Raw genomic sequence first — 17,083 nt, 5'->3', positions numbered from 1 at the left:
ACGGCACGGGAGGTCACTCAAATCGCCACAGTCAGATGCGCCGTGTTCTCTCTTATTAAATGAGTGTATTTGTTTTGTGGAAAATAATCGTCTAAAAGGTAGAAATGAGTAATATTTACATACAGGAACCGCCTTCCAATGGAAAGGTAAGTACACTGGTGAAGAAACGCCGTATGCGGTGTTTGTTTGATGTCCTGATGGGCCAACATGATTGACCCAAGCTTGCACTTGCTGTAAACCATAGATGTGTATTGACATGTCTGCATAAAATTACACTTTCAGTTTCAAGTTTCAATTTCATTGCTAGTACTAGTAGTAGCATGTTGCTAGTGGCAATAGTTTGACTTGAGTGCAGCAGACATGCCAATTTTAGAAGACAAGAAAATGAGAGATCCATGTATAAAACCTTGAATTAGAAATATGAGAATGCACATTTATCAATTACATTTACAGATCTATAAGAGCATGATCATGCATATGATGCACACATTACTATACAGCAGTCCTACGGCGTGAGCGGCCACCTGACATGTACGGACAGATTTGCTCAGCACGGAGTGTTTGCCAACGATAATTGCAACTTTCAAGGCCCGTGCACCTACACAATGCAGATGTGGACAACCATTTTTGTGTGCAAACTGTAGACTAGACTCTGGGTCTTACCTGCAATTTGCATACACTACAGACGATGATCGGATTGCACTGCAACCAAAACGATAAGCAGAGCAGAATGGCTAGTCCAGCTCCTGGTAAAGGTCATCGCAGTAAAGGGAAACAGGAGTGATGTGATTGTCTGAGTCATGGTTCTCCTGTTGATCTGCAGCGTTTATATGGCTTGAAAACTCGATATTAAAACCAAAAGTGTTGCATTTGACCAGAATTTTCATCGGCCAGCAGGGCGAGTTGCCAGGCGGTTTCTACTAGCCCAGCGGATTTTTTACTCGCCCCTGGCGATCGGGCGGACGATTTGGCCATCCCTTAGACTTCAATGAACAGCTGATGGGATTTGCAGCTGTGAAGCCGTCATGTTTTCACACATAGTGAGCATCTCCACAGGGACGCTCGCCTGCTCTTGCCAAATCCTACCCTTCCTCTCAGCAAGCAGTCTCCATGAAATGCTACTTCCTAGCGAGCTTCACTCACTTCATCCACCATTTCTTGCTGTTGGGAAACATGAAACATAAGTATTTTGAAATTACAATCTGGTACTGGTAGCCTAGTGATTGTGAGTCATATTTTATATTCAAAGTTTGCTCTTAATTTTTTTATACCAGGTTCTGGTCAAGACCACAGTGGGAGATATAGACATAGAGCTCTGGTCCAAGGAGGCACCCAAAGCCTGTCGCAACTTTGTACAGCTGTGTCTGGAGGGGTACTACGATGGCACGAGCTTTCATCGTGTGGTCAAGGACTTCATCGTTCAAGGAGGAGACCCAACAGACACTGGAGAGGGAGGGGAATCTGTTTATGGAGCTCCCTTCAAGGTGAAGTTTTAAGCATGCTGTTTTGTCTTTGAATTTCAAAAGAATATTGAGGAGAAGCTATGTTTTCAAAGAGTTTAATATCTTTGGCTATGTTGTTTGTTCTAGAAATTCAAAGAGGAGAAAATAAAACCCACATCAAGATAATATTCAGAATTTAAAGATCTAAATCAATGGATCAAAGTCTGTTTGTGTGTGTGTGTGTGGGATTGAAGGTTGAAGCAATGGATAGTGTCACAAAATAGCTATATTCTTACGAACATTTACACAGTAATCTTTACAGGAAAACAAGCAAGCACCAAACAAGACTCACTCACTCAATGCCTTTCACGCCTGGTGGCGTGTAGGGCAGCGACAAAGGACCTCCACTTTTGTCTGTCTCTTGCAAGCCTTTCCAGGGTCGCCCAGGAGTGGTTGAGGTCCTTTGATTCCCCCTCCACTGTTCGTCTCCAAGTCTGCTTGGGTCTTCCCCGCTTCCTTTTTCCTTCTGGGGTCCATCGAAGTGCCACCTTCGGAATGGAGTCGTTTTCCATCCGTAGTACATGGCCAGTCCATCTCCATCTTCTCTGGGTTATGAGTGTCTCCATTTCTTCCATGTTGCATCGTTGGAGAAGGTCGTTGTTGGAGATCTTTCTGGGCCAGAATATTCTCAAGATCTTTCTGAGGCAGGTGGTGTGGAATGACGACAGTTTTGCTGCATCCGACTTCGTCATGCGCCAGCATTCCGACCCATACATGAGGGTAGACATCACACAGCTTCTGTATAGCTTGAGTTTTGTGTGAGTGCTGTACTGGGCTGATTTCCATATGTTGTTCATGGTCCGCATGACATTTCTTGCCTTGTTCAGTCTGCTTTTGATGTCCTTCTCGGCGCCTCCGTCCTTTCGGATGATGCTGCCCAGGTAAGTAAACTGTTCTGTTTGCGGTAAGTCGGCGCCATAGGCTTTCACTGGGGTAGGTCTTTCGGCGTTGAGTAGCATGGTCTCGGTCTTCTTTTGGCTGACACTAAGTCCAATTTGGCCTCCAAACATACACAATCGGTCGGTCTTCTCTTGGATGTGTTTATGTGTATGTGATAGCAGTGCTAAGTCATCTGCAAAGTCCAGGTCGTCTAAGAAGGAGAAGAGAGTCCATCGTATTCCTCTCTGAGCGTCTTTCGTGGTGTTCCTCATCACCCAGTCGATGGCAAGGTTGAATAAAACCGATGACATCACACAACCTTGCCTGACCCCTGTTTTCACTTGGAAACTGATGTTGTTGTCTCCGACCGTGCAAGAATAGTTCTGGTAAAAACTCCTGACCAGTTGCACCATTTTCTGGGGTATTCCATAGTGCCTGAGAATCTTCCATAGGCTGTCCCTGTGAACGCTATCAAACGCTTTCTGGAAATCCACAAAGTTGATGTATAGTTGCCTTTGCCACTCTGTGCACTGCTCAATGATGTTTCTGAGTGCAAAAATCTGATCCATGCATCCTCTGTTTTTTCTGAATCCAGCTTGTTCTTTTCTCAGTGTCTTGTCCACGCTGTCTGAAATCCTCTGTATGATGATTTTGGCGAGGATCTTGCTTGGTACAGATAGTAATGTAATGCCCCGCCAGTTATTACAGTCGTTCAGTGCACCTTTCTTAGGCAGTTTGATGATAATGCCTTTTGTCCACTCGCTGGGGACTTCTTCCTTCTTCCAGATCTCTTCAAACAGTGGTTGTAATATTGCTGCTGATGTCTCTGGGTCAGTCTTGAAAAGCTCTGCATTCAAGCAGTCTCCTCCTGGCGCTTTGTTGTTTTTCAGGGTCTTAATTGCTCTGATTATTTCTTCCTTCGTGGGCGGCTCTGTGTTGATGTCCAGATCTTCCTCAGCTTCCTCTATTTCTGGTGTGTCCTCAGGATCTGGTCTGTTTAGCACTTCCTGAAAGTGTTCAGCCCACCTCTCTTCAATTTCCTTCTCTGTTGTTAGGAGTTTGCCTTGCTTGTCTTTCACTGGGCCTGCGCTTGCTGATTTAAACTTGCCGCTTATCTGTTTTGTGATCTTATACAGGCTTCCTTGTTCTCCTTTGGTGGCTGCTTCTTCTGCCTGTGTAGCAAGTTCTTCCATGTATTCCCTTTTGTTCTTCCTGGCTAGTCTTTTCACTTTCTTGTGGGCTTCAGAGTACTCCTGTTGGTATCGTTCCTTCAGTCGTGCTGATTTTGCATCTGTCACTTTCTTCTTGATGTTTCGTCTCTCCTCGATGGCAGTCCATGTTTCCTGCTGGATCCACTCTTTGCCTTTCTGCCCAGTCCTGTAACCCAAACATGTCTGACTGCTTTCTGTGTAGATCCCTTCAATTCTTTTCCAAGCAGCGTCAACATTTGTATTACCAGTATTCTCCTCTTCTTCTTGTAGTTCTTGCAGCGCTTGGAATTTGTTCTTTAGTTCTAAGGAGAACGTTGTTTTGATTTGGGGCATTTTCAATTTGTCGATGTTGAAGCGCTGTGATCGTTTCGTCTTTGTTCCAGTCTTCCTCAGCTTTAGCTTGATGTTTGCTACCACCAGATGGTGATCGCTTCCCACGTCCGCTCCTCTCTTCACCTTCACATCTTGCAGTGATCTTCTCCACGTTCCGTTGATCATCAGGTGATCAATCTGATTTTGGTCTCTGTTGTTGGGTGAGCACCACGTTAGCTTGTGAATGGTGCGATGTGGAAAAAGGGTTCCGCCAATTACTAGGTTGTTCATTGTGCAGAAGTCAGCCAGTCTCTCTCCATTTTCGTTCATGTTTCCACATCCATGATTACCCATAGTTCTTGTATAGTGCTCGTTGTTGTTGCCTACTTTGGCATTCAGGTCTCCCATGACGATGACAAGGTCATGGCTTGGCACAGTTTCTAATTCGCTCTGAAGAATTTCGTAAAAAGTGTCTTTGTCTTCTTCCTCTGCATCGTTTGTTGGTGCATAACACTGTAGCAGTGATATGTTCACCTGCTTGCCTCTGAGTCTGACTTTCATCAGCCTGCTGTTCACTGGCTTCCATTCTAGCAAGCATTTCTCAACTCCTTTCCTCAGGATCACTGCTACTCCTTCTCGGTGTTGGTCGTCATCTCTTCCTGAGTAAAGGACAGTCTCGCCCGTGATCGTCTTAAGGCTGCCAGTCCCTGTCCATCTGCATTCGCTTATTCCCATTGCGTGCAGATTGTAGCGTCGCATCTCTGATGTCACCTGCGCAAGTCTGCCGGTGTCGTACATGGTTTGTACGTTCCAAAACCCAATCTTCATCCTTGTTTTTGCTGTGTTGAGAGCATCCCTGGTCGTGTCAGCAGCTTCCTGACGGCTTTCACTGCTGGCAGTCATACAAGTCCCGGGCTGGGACTCAGGCGCTCCGTCCACATCAGTGTTGTTTTCCTTTGTCGCTGTTTCTGTAACTCACTCGGTTTTACCAGTTAGAGTTGTTGGCCCTAAGCTGAACCCCCAACCTGGAGGACCAGGGTACACATTTTAGTCTGGCCTCTACCTCACGCGGATCTGTTCGGCATGGTTGGACCTACCAGGGACACGAGGTCCCCGCCGACATAGCTCCGGAGGTTGTCAAGGCACACAAGCCCCCACACCACGATCAAGGTAAGTGCACCAGGTAGGGGACCAAACAAGAGCGGTAAACCTTTTTGATTAAACTTTTACTTTAAGCCTTTTGTTTGAACAGGATGAATTCCACACCCGACTTCGCTTTGTGCGGCGAGGTCTGGTTGCCATGGCGAACGCTGGTCCCCATGACAATGGCAGTCAGTTCTTCTTTACAATGGGCACAACTCCCGAACTGATGAACAAGCACACAATCTTTGGCAAGGTCAGGATACAAATGATTTTGATTTTAATTGTTCTGTATGTAGTTGTGCATGTTTATGTGTGTGTGTGTGTGTGTTTATCAGGTTGATTACTGCAGTTATAAACACAACAAAAAACAAGTTGTAGCACTATCTAAACCGTTCCATATGCTAGTAATGGTATTTTTTGGTTTTGGGTTTTAGTTACTTTTCTTTTAACATGTTACCAAGAAACAACCGTGAAATCATCAAGATCACCCAGTGTATTAACTAAAATCTCCCTCAAAAGTCATTATTATTGTACATGTACACTAATGATTAAGTACTGTGAGTGATTGTTTCAGGTGGTTGGTGACACACTGTACAACATGCTGAAGCTTCAGGAAGTGGAGGTGGATGAAGCGTCGGAGAGACCAACAGACCCACACAAGATTATCTCCACCGAGGTCAGGACTATGCTGTGGGCAGTCTTCATGAAGTTTGCTGTCATCTTTGTTTGCTTTTCTGGTCTTTATTCTTTCTTTCTTCCTCCTAGTACTGAGTCCTAGATCCTCCTGCCCTTCGTCATACTGTCCTTCCTTAATTACTTCCTTTTTACATAGAGGGGGGAATCGAGACGAGGGTCGTGGTGTGTGTGTGTGTGTGTGTGTGTGTGTGTAGAGCGATTTAGAGTAAACTACTGGACCGATCTTTATGAACATTTTCATGAGAGTTCCTGGGTATGATATCCCCACACGGTTTTTTCATTTTTTCCATAAATGTCTTGACGTCATATCCGGCTTTGGTCATTAAAAATCTGAACATTATAATTTAAAAATTTTTTTTATAAAACGATTCAAAATTACGTTTATCGTATTCTTCATCATTTTCTGATTCCAAAAACATATAAATATGTTATATTCGGATTAAAAACAAGCTCTGAAAATTGAAAATATAAAAATTATGATTAAAATTAAATTTCCAAAATCGATTTAAAAACAATTGCATATTATTCCTTGTCCGTTCCTGATTCCAAAAACATATTGATATGATATGTTTGGATTAAAAACACGTTCAGAAAGTTAAAAAGAATAGAGATATAGAAAAGCGTGCCATCCTCCTCAGCGCAACCGCTACCGCGCTTTTCTGGATTGTTAATTTCACTGCCTTTGCCACGAGCGGTGGACAGACGAAGCTACGAGTGTACGGTCTTGCGGAAAAAATGCAATGCGTTCAGTTTCATTCTGTGATTTCGACTGAGCTTGACTAAATGTTGTATTTTCGCCTTACGCGACTTGTTACATTTAGTCAAGTTTTGACTAAATGTTTTAACGTAGAGGGGGGAATCGAGACGAGGGTCGTGGTGTATGTGTGTGTGTGTGTGTGTGTGTGTGTGTGTGTGTGTAGAGCGATTCAGAGAAAACTACTGGACCGATCTTCATGAAACTTGACATGAGAGATCCTGAGTATGGTATCTCCAGACGTTTTTTTCATTTTTGTGATTAATGTCTTTGATGACGTCATATCCGGCTTTTCGTGAAAGTTGAGGCGGCACTGTCACGCTCTCATTTTTCAACCAAATTGGTTGAAATTTTGGTCAAGTAATCTTCGACGAAGCCCGGACTTTGGTATTGCATTTCAGCTTGGAGGCTTAAAATTTAATTAATGAGTTTGCTCATTAAAGTTGTCATTAAAATCGATTTTTCGCAAACAGATTTAAAATTGATTGCATCGTATTCTTCATCACATTCTGAATCTAAAAATATATACATATGTCATGTTTACTCTTAAAATGTGATCACAATTAACGAAAATAGATTAATTAGTCTTACGATTAAAATGTAAGAAATCGATCCAAAAATGATTTCATCTTATTCTTTATCATTTCCTGATTCCAAAAACATATAGATATGATAGGTTGTATTCAAAACAAGCTCAGAAAGTTAACAAGAATACAGAAAAGCGCGCTTTCCTGCTTAGCACAATACGCTACCGCGCTAATCTGGCGTGTCAATATCACTACGTTTTGCACGTGGGAGGTGAGCGATTTCCTTTCACGCGGAGATTGACAAAGCTGTACTGTCTTGGTGAAAAAATACAGTGCGTTCAGTTTCATCCCGTGAGTTCGACAGCTTGACTAAATGTAGTAATTTCGCCTTACGCGACTTGTTTGACTTCTCTTTCTCTTTGTCCTTATTCTCTACTGCCTTATCTTCTTCTGTGTGCTCACTGTTTATAATTATAATGTTTTTCTCTTCTTGACTTCTCTCTTTGCTGTTTTTTTTAGCTTCAGTTCTTGCAAAATCTATGTCCTTGGTCGAGTTCTCTCCTTTCTCTTTTTCTTCTTGTCTTTGATCCGTACTGTTGTTGTTGTTGTTGTTGTTGTTGTTGTTGTTGTTGTTGTTGTTGTTGTTGTTGTTGTTGTTGTTGTTGTTGTTGTTGTTGTTGTTGTTGTTGTTGTTAATTACATCATCTGAAATCCTGAAGCCTGTCACGTGTTGAGACTTTTTTGTTGGTTGTTTGCTTCCTCAGGTGTTGAACAACCCGTTTGAAGACATTGTTCCGAGGCAGCTCAAACGACCGAAGAATAAAGATGAGGAGAAAAAAGTTAAGAGCAAGTCTAAGGCTACAAAGTAAGTCTGTGTTTTTGTGTGTGTCTTTTGTGTGTGTTGGTTTCTTTTTCTTTCTGTATTTCGTTTCTTCATGTTTGTTCTTGTTGTTGATGTTGTGTGTTTCACTGTTTGTATTGCTTTTTTTGTTCTGGTTTTTAACGTCTGAACAACTATTTGAATACATACTTGTGCATTTATAAACAAAATATTTTAGTCTCAAGAGCACTCATTTGCCAGTCATGTCTTTTTTGTAAGTCGATGATCACTGTTACGAACTTGGGTCATATCAGTTAAAAGAGGTAGAATGCTTTGTTGAAAGTGTGCCAGGTCATTGCTATAACAAAATTTGTTTATTATCTGTGTTGCTAGGAACTTCAGCTTGCTCTCGTTTGGCGATGAGGCAGAGGATGATGAAGAGCAGGTGGATAAAGCAACAGAGGTATGTTGAATATAACAAGGGTTAGTCTGACATGATATGATAATTTAAGCTTTGAGGGTTGCTGTGCACTGAAATGCAGGTCTGTGACTGTCTTACATTGGCAGCGCATGCCAGAAATACATGTATTTGTAATAACCTGAGAAATTCATCTGTGTAAGGAAAACTTTGCCGGGGGTGATATTTTCAAGGAGAGATAATCCCAAGAGAGGAGGCTCATTTAATTAAGTGTCACACAGAGGCTTAAATAATGGCAAAAGAAGAATACCCCTTTACATATTCTTGTTCATTGTTACAGGGATTTAAGTATTTCAGAAATGAGGGGTTTGAAAGTGGTTTCTGGACAAGTTTCCAGATTATGATAAAAAAAAGATGTGTTGGCTGTTTGACTTTCCTTAAATGTAGAGACTACAACTTGTTTCAACATGTGGGAGTTTTGCCACCAACACCCACATAGAGTTGCTGCCCTTTGACCTGTGGGCTCGATGGACCCAGGCTTTTTGTTTATTCTTTCCCCAATTTTTATCTCTGTTATGTTTCAGTCATTCCGTGGCAAGAGCAAGAGCAGTCATGACCTCACAGACGACCCCAGACTCAGCTCCGTTCCTGCCGTGGACAAAGACAGAGCCGCTGCAGCGGAGGCGGAGAAACTAAAAAGCCTCGCAGAAGGATCACCAGACGGCAAGGCCAGAAAGCGAGAAGGCGAGGAGAAAAACACTGACGGGGAGGAAGAAGAGACAGCTGAGAAAGTTGAATCTCAAAAGGACGAGACTGTAAAGAAAAAATCAAACTCCCCGGAAGACAGTAAGAAACAAAAACTAGATTCCCCAGAAGAGACTAAGAAGCCAAAAACGGAAACCAAACCAGAAGTCAAACGAAAGAGTCGTTTTGAACCCTTAGAAAGTGAAAAAAAGAAGAGTCCAGAACCTGTGAAGACAAGTTCCACGCCTGAAGATTCAGATGCCAAAAAGAGAAAACCGGAAGCAGAAAGTGACAGTAAGAAAAACGTGAAAGAGGAAGTGAGAGAAGAAGGAAGAAAGAAGAAACAAGAGCCTGAACCATCACAAGACAGCAAGAAAAGGAAAAGTGACGATCCGCACAAAGACGAAGGGAAAAAGAGGAGCAAGGAAGCAGAGGACGAGGAAAAGAAGAAAAGAAGAGGGGAAGGTAAAGAAGAGGAGGGGAGGAAGAAGAGGAAGGGAGAGGAGGTGAAGGAAGAAGGAAAGAAGAAAGTGAAAACAGAGGTGAGTAAAATGATCTAGATGTGTGTTTTTATCTCTGTGTGTGTGTGTGTGTGTGTGTGTGTGTGTGTGTGTGTGTGTGTCTCTCTCTCTCTGTCTCTGTCTCTATCTGTCTCTCTCTCGCTCGCTCTCTCTCTGTTTCTCTCTTTCTCTCTTTATCTCTTTCTCTCTGTCTGTCTGTCTCTCTGTCTGTCTCTCTCTCTTTCTTTTTATATTTAGTCAAGTTTTGACTAAATATTTTAACATCGAGGGGGAATCGAAACGAGGGTCGTGGTGTATGTGCGTGTGTCTGTGTGTCTGTGTGTCTGTGTGTGTGTGTAGAGCGATTCAGACTAAACTACTGGACCGATCTTTATGAAATTTGACATGAGAGTTCCTGGGTATGAAATCCCCGAACGTTTTTTTCATTTTTTTGATAAATGTCTTTGATGACGTCATATCCGGCTTTTCGTGAAAATTGAGGCGGCACTGTCACGCCCTCATTTTTCAACCAAATTGGTTGAAATTTTGGTCAAGTAATCTTCGACGAAGCCCGGACTTCGGTATTGCATTTCAGCTTGGTGGCTTAAAAATTAATTAATGACTTTGGTCATTAAAAATCTGAAAATTGTAAAAAAAATAAAAATTTATAAAACGATCCAAATTTACGTTTATCTTATTCTCCATCATTTGCTGATTCCAAAAACATATAAATATGTTATATTCGGATTAAAAACAAGCTCTGAAAATTAAATATATAAAAATTATTATCAAAATTAAATTCTCCAAATCAATTTAAAAACACTTTCATCTTATTCCTTGTCGGTTCCTGATTCCAAAACATATAGATATGATATGTTTGGATTAAAAACACGCTCAGAAAGTTAAAACAAAGAGAGGTACAGAAAAGCGTGCTATCCTTCTTAGCGCAACTACTACCCCGCTCTTCTTGTCAATTTCACTGCCTTTGCCATGAGCGGTGGACTGACGATGCTACGAGTATACGGTCTTGCTGAAAAATGGCATTGCGTTCAGTTTCATTCTGTGAGTTCGACAGCTACTTGACTAAATATTGTATTTTCGCCTTACGCGACTTGTTCTTTCTTTCTTTCTCTCTCTCTCTCTTTCTCTTTCTGTTTTTCTTTGTGTGTGTGCCGTATGTGTGCATGTGTCTGCGTATTTAAATGTCAATTCATACAGATATGGGAATATTGAACCTGGATTTCTTTTCCATCATTTTATTATTTCTCCAAGCCTGAAAATTATTTGTGCTGATATTAAATGGGCTTTACATTGTCAACCCAGTGCATCAGAGAAAGCTTACTGGGGATTGTTGGTTGATTCAGGAGCTTTGAACTGGATCGAAATATGGGATCTTTGGAGATTGTCAATACAGTGGAACCCCCCTTTTAAGACCCCAGCATGTAAGACTCCCTCTGTTGAGACTTTCTGTTCATAAGGCAAAAAAATCTGTTTACGGTAACACGACAGACCCTATTTTTTTCGCGCGACCCTAGACTTTTTTTGGCATTTGGGGAAAAAAAAAAAAAATATGGTTTTTTGGGAAAAAAAAAAAATATTGACCTACCGACCCTATTTTTTTGGCCTATGTTACCGTAAACAGACCTATTTTTTTTTTTGCCTAACCTCTGTAAAATGACCCCCATTTTAAGACCTAATTATCTCAGATTTTTGGAGGTCTTGAAAGTTGGGTTCCATTGTATAGGAATCAGATTGATTTCAGACAGATATTACATAGTTTTGGGCAGAAGATGTTATTATGTGTTTATATTTTGTATTGTGATTCGTATTTTGATATTGTGAAGGGCGGAGAGCACAGACGTATTCTGTGGTTCTCGCGTTTTTATTATTATTATTATTATTTTCCCCTATGACTGCAGGCTGTGAACAGTCCCAAGCCAACAGAGAAGGACAAGAACCCCAAGGATGATACGCGTCAGAAGGTGAAGAAAGAAAAGGAGGTCGAGTCCCCACGAGGCAAAGAGACAAAGTCGCTGCTTGGCTTTGTGGAGGAGGACAAACAGAACCGCATGTAAGTGCTGAGAGAAAGACAGACCTGTTTACCCTTACGATTTTGGCGTAATTTATTACGATTTTCTGCAAAAAATACGCCATTCCGCTATCCGTTTCATAAATTTAAAAAATGTAAAAAAAAAATTTTTATTTTTTATTAATTCACATGTTTGGCATTGTTTTTTTCAATGGCAAAATGGGGTGAAAAAGCACAGGACTGACCAGAGATCATGTCTGTCTGATGAGACGCTGGAGAGCCTTCTAGTGGTGAAGTCTCGCCCTCACTCATTCGGCAAGCGCAAGTACAGTAGAGAAGCGCTTGACACACTGAAAAAGGCCTACTACGAGCAAAAGAAAAAGAATCAGTGATGCATATGCTTTTGATGTGATCTTCTTTGAAATTATGATGACTACAAAAACTGACTGATGTGTTTTGTTTGTGAATGATGGATATATGTGCATGATTGCGTTTCGCAGACACAGTTGTCATGTGCGTTGTAATTGGCGACGAATGCTGGATGATTACTATTTTTGTGCCAGGATTACTATTTTTGGGGCTGAGCATTACTCCAAAACACTTATGGGGGTAAACAGGTCTGGAAAGAGGATACAGTCTGACCCACTTATTATTTCTTGCTTTCTTATTAGCGAGCTTTCTTGTACAGTGGAACCCCCCTTTTAAGACTACCAAAAATCTGAGAAAATCAGGTATTAAAAAGGTGGGAGTCCTAAAATATGGGTAAAATTAAAGATGTTATGAACAGACAATCTGAAAAATCAAGGTCTTAAAAAGGGGGAAGTCTTAAATTGGGGTGTCTTTAAAGGGGGGTTCCACTGTATCTGAGCAGCTTGGATATATATAAGAAAGTATTTTGAATTTGCTTTCTAATAACAGAGTCAAAAGGAAAAGGGTAAAAATGATAATTAATTGGAAGAATTTCGACCTTCCTATAGGTGAGCTTTCTCATAAACAAGTTTTTTTAATTTTTATTTCTGAGCTAAGTAAGTCATAACAAAGAAGTCTTTCGGTGGAGACAATTTTTGTGCTTTCTATAAAGAAGCTTTGTTATAAGTGAGCTTCTTATAAGTGGGTCCATCTGTAATCATATTTGGTTGAGTTTCTTTTCTGGATTGGATATATTCAGACGGATGTCTAGAGAGAGCATCTACAAGACAACATAAATTGACAAGAGGGAGCAAGAGGGAGCAAGAGAGTTTGTGTGTGTCTGTGTGCCTGTAGGTAACAACCCATTTGTACAAAACACCACTGTACCTGGGAGTTGCAGCCCATCAACATATATATCACTCTAACCTGTAGAACACTTTCACGTGTCATTGCTTCAGGGATGATATCAAGAAGGAACAGCGCAAACTGCAACGAGACATCAAAGACTCCAAGAAACGTGTCACCACGGAAGACAAGCCCAAGGTCAAGGTTGAAGATGAAGATGAGGCGGATGAAAAGAAAGATCCTGATACTGAAGGTAATTGTTTTTGTGGATGTTGCTGCAATTTGTTGACTTTATTGTCCTTCCAATTTCAAGTACACACACACACACACACACACACACACACACACACACACACACACACATAACAAGTCGCGTAAGGCGAAAATACAACATTTAGTCAAGCTCAGTCGAACTCACAGAATGAAACTGAACGCACTGCATTTTTTCACAATGACCGTAGTCTGCCGCTTGTGCAAAACGGAGTGAAACTGACGAGCCTGTTCAGCGCTGTAGTGGTTTCGCTGTGCTGCATAGCACGCTTTTCTGTACCTCTCTTCGTTTTAACTTTCTGAGCGTGTTTTTAATCCAAACAGATCATATCTATATGTTTTTGGAATCAGGAACCGACAAGGAATAAGACGGAATTGTTTTTAAATCGATTTCGGAAATTTAATTTTGATCATAATTTTTATATTTTTAATTTTCAGAGCTTGTTTTTAATCCAAATATAACATATTTATATGTTTTTAGAATCAGCAAATGACGAAGAATAAGATGAAATTGTTTTTGGATCGTTTAATAAAAAAATAATTTTAATTACAAGTTTCCGATTTTTAATGACCAAACTCACTCATTAGTTTTTAAGCCACCAAGCTGAAATGCAATACCAAACCCCGGCCTTCGTCGAAGATTGCTTTGCCAAAATTTCAATCAATTTGATTGAAAAATGAGGGTGTGACAGTGCCGCCTCAACTTTTACAAAAAGCCGGATATGACGTCATCAAAGACATTTATCGAAAAAAGGAAAAAAACCGTCCGGGGATATCATTCCCAGAAACTCTCATGTCAAATTTCATAAAGATCGGTCCAGTAGTTTGGTCTGAATCGCTCTACACACACACACAGACAGACACGCACACACACACACACACATACACCACGACCCTCGTCTCGATTCCCCCCTCTATGTTAAAACATTTAGTCAAAACTTGACTAAATGTGATAAAAATCATCATGCTGGATAGTTCTGAATTTCAAGTGTTGACTGCAAAGGGAATTAGGACTAGCTGTGTTCAGAATGAGTTACAGGTTGGTAAAAAACAGTAACAATCAATCTGATTCAGTTTCCTTTTTACCAGCTGAAGTGTTATTGCCTTATCTAATGTTTTAACTATAAAAAGATGGTTGAACGGGGATGAGAACTGGGGTTGAGATGCATCTGCTTGAGCTTGCGTTCTGTATGTGATGGCACAAAACTAGCAACAAAAAATTGTATGTTTTTTGTTTACCATCTGATGTCACCTTAAAAGTCATCAAATTAAGCCTCACCATTTATTTATTCGTGCTGACAGAAAACGACCTGCTGGCTGTGGTGAAGAAGGAACGGATGAAGTACAAACAACGCAAGAAGCAGCTTGGGAGGAAAGAAGATCGCGAGGCAGCAACCCTTGCCATGCTGGCCAAATTCCAGAACAAACTGACGACCGCCCGTACACTGGCTGGGGACTATGACGATGACCCTCCAGAGGAGAAAAAAGCTGAGGAAGAAGCCGAGGATGATGACGATGATATGTCTTGGTAAGTTTTTACTGCTCCTCTTCCCTTCCCCCCTACCCAAAGTGCAGAAAAAGCTACTACTCAGGGTGTTAAAAAGACCAAAAATACTATATGTGCATGTGAAAGAAGAATACGAAACAAATAACAGCAAAGTTTCAACCCAAGGGTCTTCTTCTGGGGTTGACACGTTGCTGTTATTTGTGTTGTATTCTTCATTTACATGCGAGTACAGTATGTTTTGGTATTTTTATTTATCGCTCTCACCATTGTTTTTCTACTCGGGGTGAGTCACTAAAAAGTATTTCAGCATGTTCATTTCTGGATGGCTACCCAAGCATATGAAAACATGAATCAATTTATCATGCAAACAGGTAGATATTTGCTACATGTGTAAAAGAACAGTTGGAATATGATTTCTGTGTGTAAAGGCTGTTTCTAGAGTGTACTTGATTGTTGTTTTCAGGCTTCGACACAAGCTGATCTTTGAAGACGCAGCTACAAAAGCCAAGGTCATCGATGCCAATATCAGTGACCTTGACCGCTACACTCTGGTTGACCCTCGCAATCCTCTCAACCAGCGACGAAGAGAGACAAGCAAGAGAGCAATGAAAGACAAGCGATAGGCGTGAATAAGCAATGAAAGAACAGTGGGAGAAGAGAGAATGAGCGAATGTGTTGATGTTGTTGTGCTGTGTGGATTGTGAGATATTTTGTTCTTTTTGCCATTTCAATTTGCTTGTTTCATTGTTTTCACAAAAAGGGAGTGTTCTCTAATAATGAAATGGTGGCCCATTTATTTATTTTTACGGCATGCAGAAAGTGGCAGTGAACTTGTGCTTTTTATAAAGTCACAGTCATAAAGATGTTTTGTGTGCTTTGCGAGGAAAGATTGTATTGAAGCATGTTCCAAGTGCTGCTGGGGCACTGTGTACGAAGAATTCAGTTTCAAGACGAAGCTTCATCACACTAAGTCCACTTATTGGGAAGTTCAGTTTCAAGAGATTTGTCACACCATGTCACTTCATGCCACGGATTCTACTTGAAGGCCGAGTTTCATCATGAGGGTCCACTTTTTGTCCTTGCTTTGCCTGTGCAGAACAAGCGCATGTGCATTTCCTCTGTTTGAAGTTAAATTGTACTGCTGATAGAGAAATTGAAGGATGGATAGTTAATGATGATCTCAGTGTAAGAAAAACTTCTTCAGTGATTGATATTTTTTAATTTTATTCTGAAACATACTTGGACAAAGACTGCATGATGCACATGCTAATGTGTAATGATACGGCAGGTAAAAGTGACCACCGCTGCTATGCCTTCCATTTGAGTGATCTGAGGAAGAAAATGGAATGTTGTTGAGTGAATGTTTGAAGTATTGGAATTGTGAATTTAAGAGAGAAAACAAGAGTTGTGTTTTCATATGTACAACCACACAAGCCTTTTCTCTCCCTCTCTCTTACGTGAGCCACACATACACACAGACCACTGACTCAAATATCAACAGGTTTATTAACGTGTATTATAGATTATCTCTCTACAATGCCAAACTGGCTGGTAACAACAAAAACAAAACAGAAAAGCACACACAAAGACCTTTCTTTCTTTATTTGGTGTTTAATGTCGTTTTCAACCACGAAGGTTATGTCGCGACGGGGAAAGGGGGGAGATGGGATAGAGCCACTTGTCAATTGTTTCTTGTTCACAAAAGCACTAATCAAAATTTTGCTCCAGGGGCTTGCAACGACACAAAGACCAACTTTGTAACTAAATCAACATGGCAAAATGACAAAAGGGCAGGACTCTGCAAGTCTAAATTTGTTTTTGGTTTTTTTACAAATAAAAAAAAGTTGATTTTTCTATCATCTAGAGATTATTTCTAATATACAGTGGTTAGCTAGCAGACATCCTTTACTTCACATTTGTTGGGGAGACGATGACGGAGCACGTTGCCTCAAGTAAAATTAATGTCATTTTTCATCTCGTTTCCTCACCCCTCCTACGTTTGTTTTGTTTTAGAAACAAAAACACAAAGTCTAAGGCTTATTAATCTTTAAAAAAAAAAGTCTAATGCTAACCTATCAGATTGTGACATTGAAATGAAACACAATTTCTGCATCTCAAAGCAGAACTCAACTATACAATGTAGTGCTGTTCAAATAAGAAGGGCTCAGTAGAAGCCAGGTGGTTCCATCAAAACTAACTTCAATACTTTCAGAACTTTACTTAGTTACTCCTAAATGGGACATGGAAACTAACACAGAGTGCTTTAATTTAACTGTTTCTGAACAGAGTACCATTATTGAAGTTAGTTGTTGCTTTTTGGGTCCAGCGGACCATTTAGGCCAAATCAGTCATTCTAGCCGGTCTTAAAGCGTTGTATGCACACACACGTGTTAATGGTTGTGTATTGCTTAATGCATGTTCATTGTGTAGTATATACTGCCAGAAGCGTGCACTTTCTTGAATTATTCACACAGCGGTTACAGTATCTAAGAAAGAAGCTGAAACGTCATAACTTTT

The 17,083-nt window shown here is 40.8% G+C and overlaps 1 protein-coding gene across 1 annotated transcript; it reads left to right on the top strand.

The window, feature by feature from the left end:
• Positions 1 to 2: 2 nt before the first annotated feature.
• LOC138966968 (spliceosome-associated protein CWC27 homolog) lies at positions 3 to 16,960 on the top strand. The gene is made up of 11 exons (XM_070339380.1): positions 3 to 146; positions 1,275 to 1,484; positions 5,157 to 5,300; positions 5,622 to 5,723; positions 7,789 to 7,889; positions 8,238 to 8,307; positions 8,847 to 9,548; positions 11,426 to 11,577; positions 12,903 to 13,042; positions 14,362 to 14,587; positions 15,030 to 16,960. Exons 1-11 carry the CDS (start codon positions 105 to 107, stop codon positions 15,187 to 15,189), a joined length of 2,049 nt encoding a protein of 682 aa, XP_070195481.1. The 5' UTR covers positions 3 to 104; the 3' UTR covers positions 15,190 to 16,960.
• Positions 16,961 to 17,083: the final 123 nt, after the last annotated feature.

The sequence above is a fragment of the Littorina saxatilis genome, linkage group LG5, assembly GCF_037325665.1.
Source record: "Littorina saxatilis isolate snail1 linkage group LG5, US_GU_Lsax_2.0, whole genome shotgun sequence".
NCBI lineage: Eukaryota > Metazoa > Mollusca > Gastropoda > Littorinimorpha > Littorinidae > Littorina > Littorina saxatilis.
Note: the sequence above shows the minus strand (reverse complement) of the source record. Positions and strands in the feature narration are given on the sequence as shown.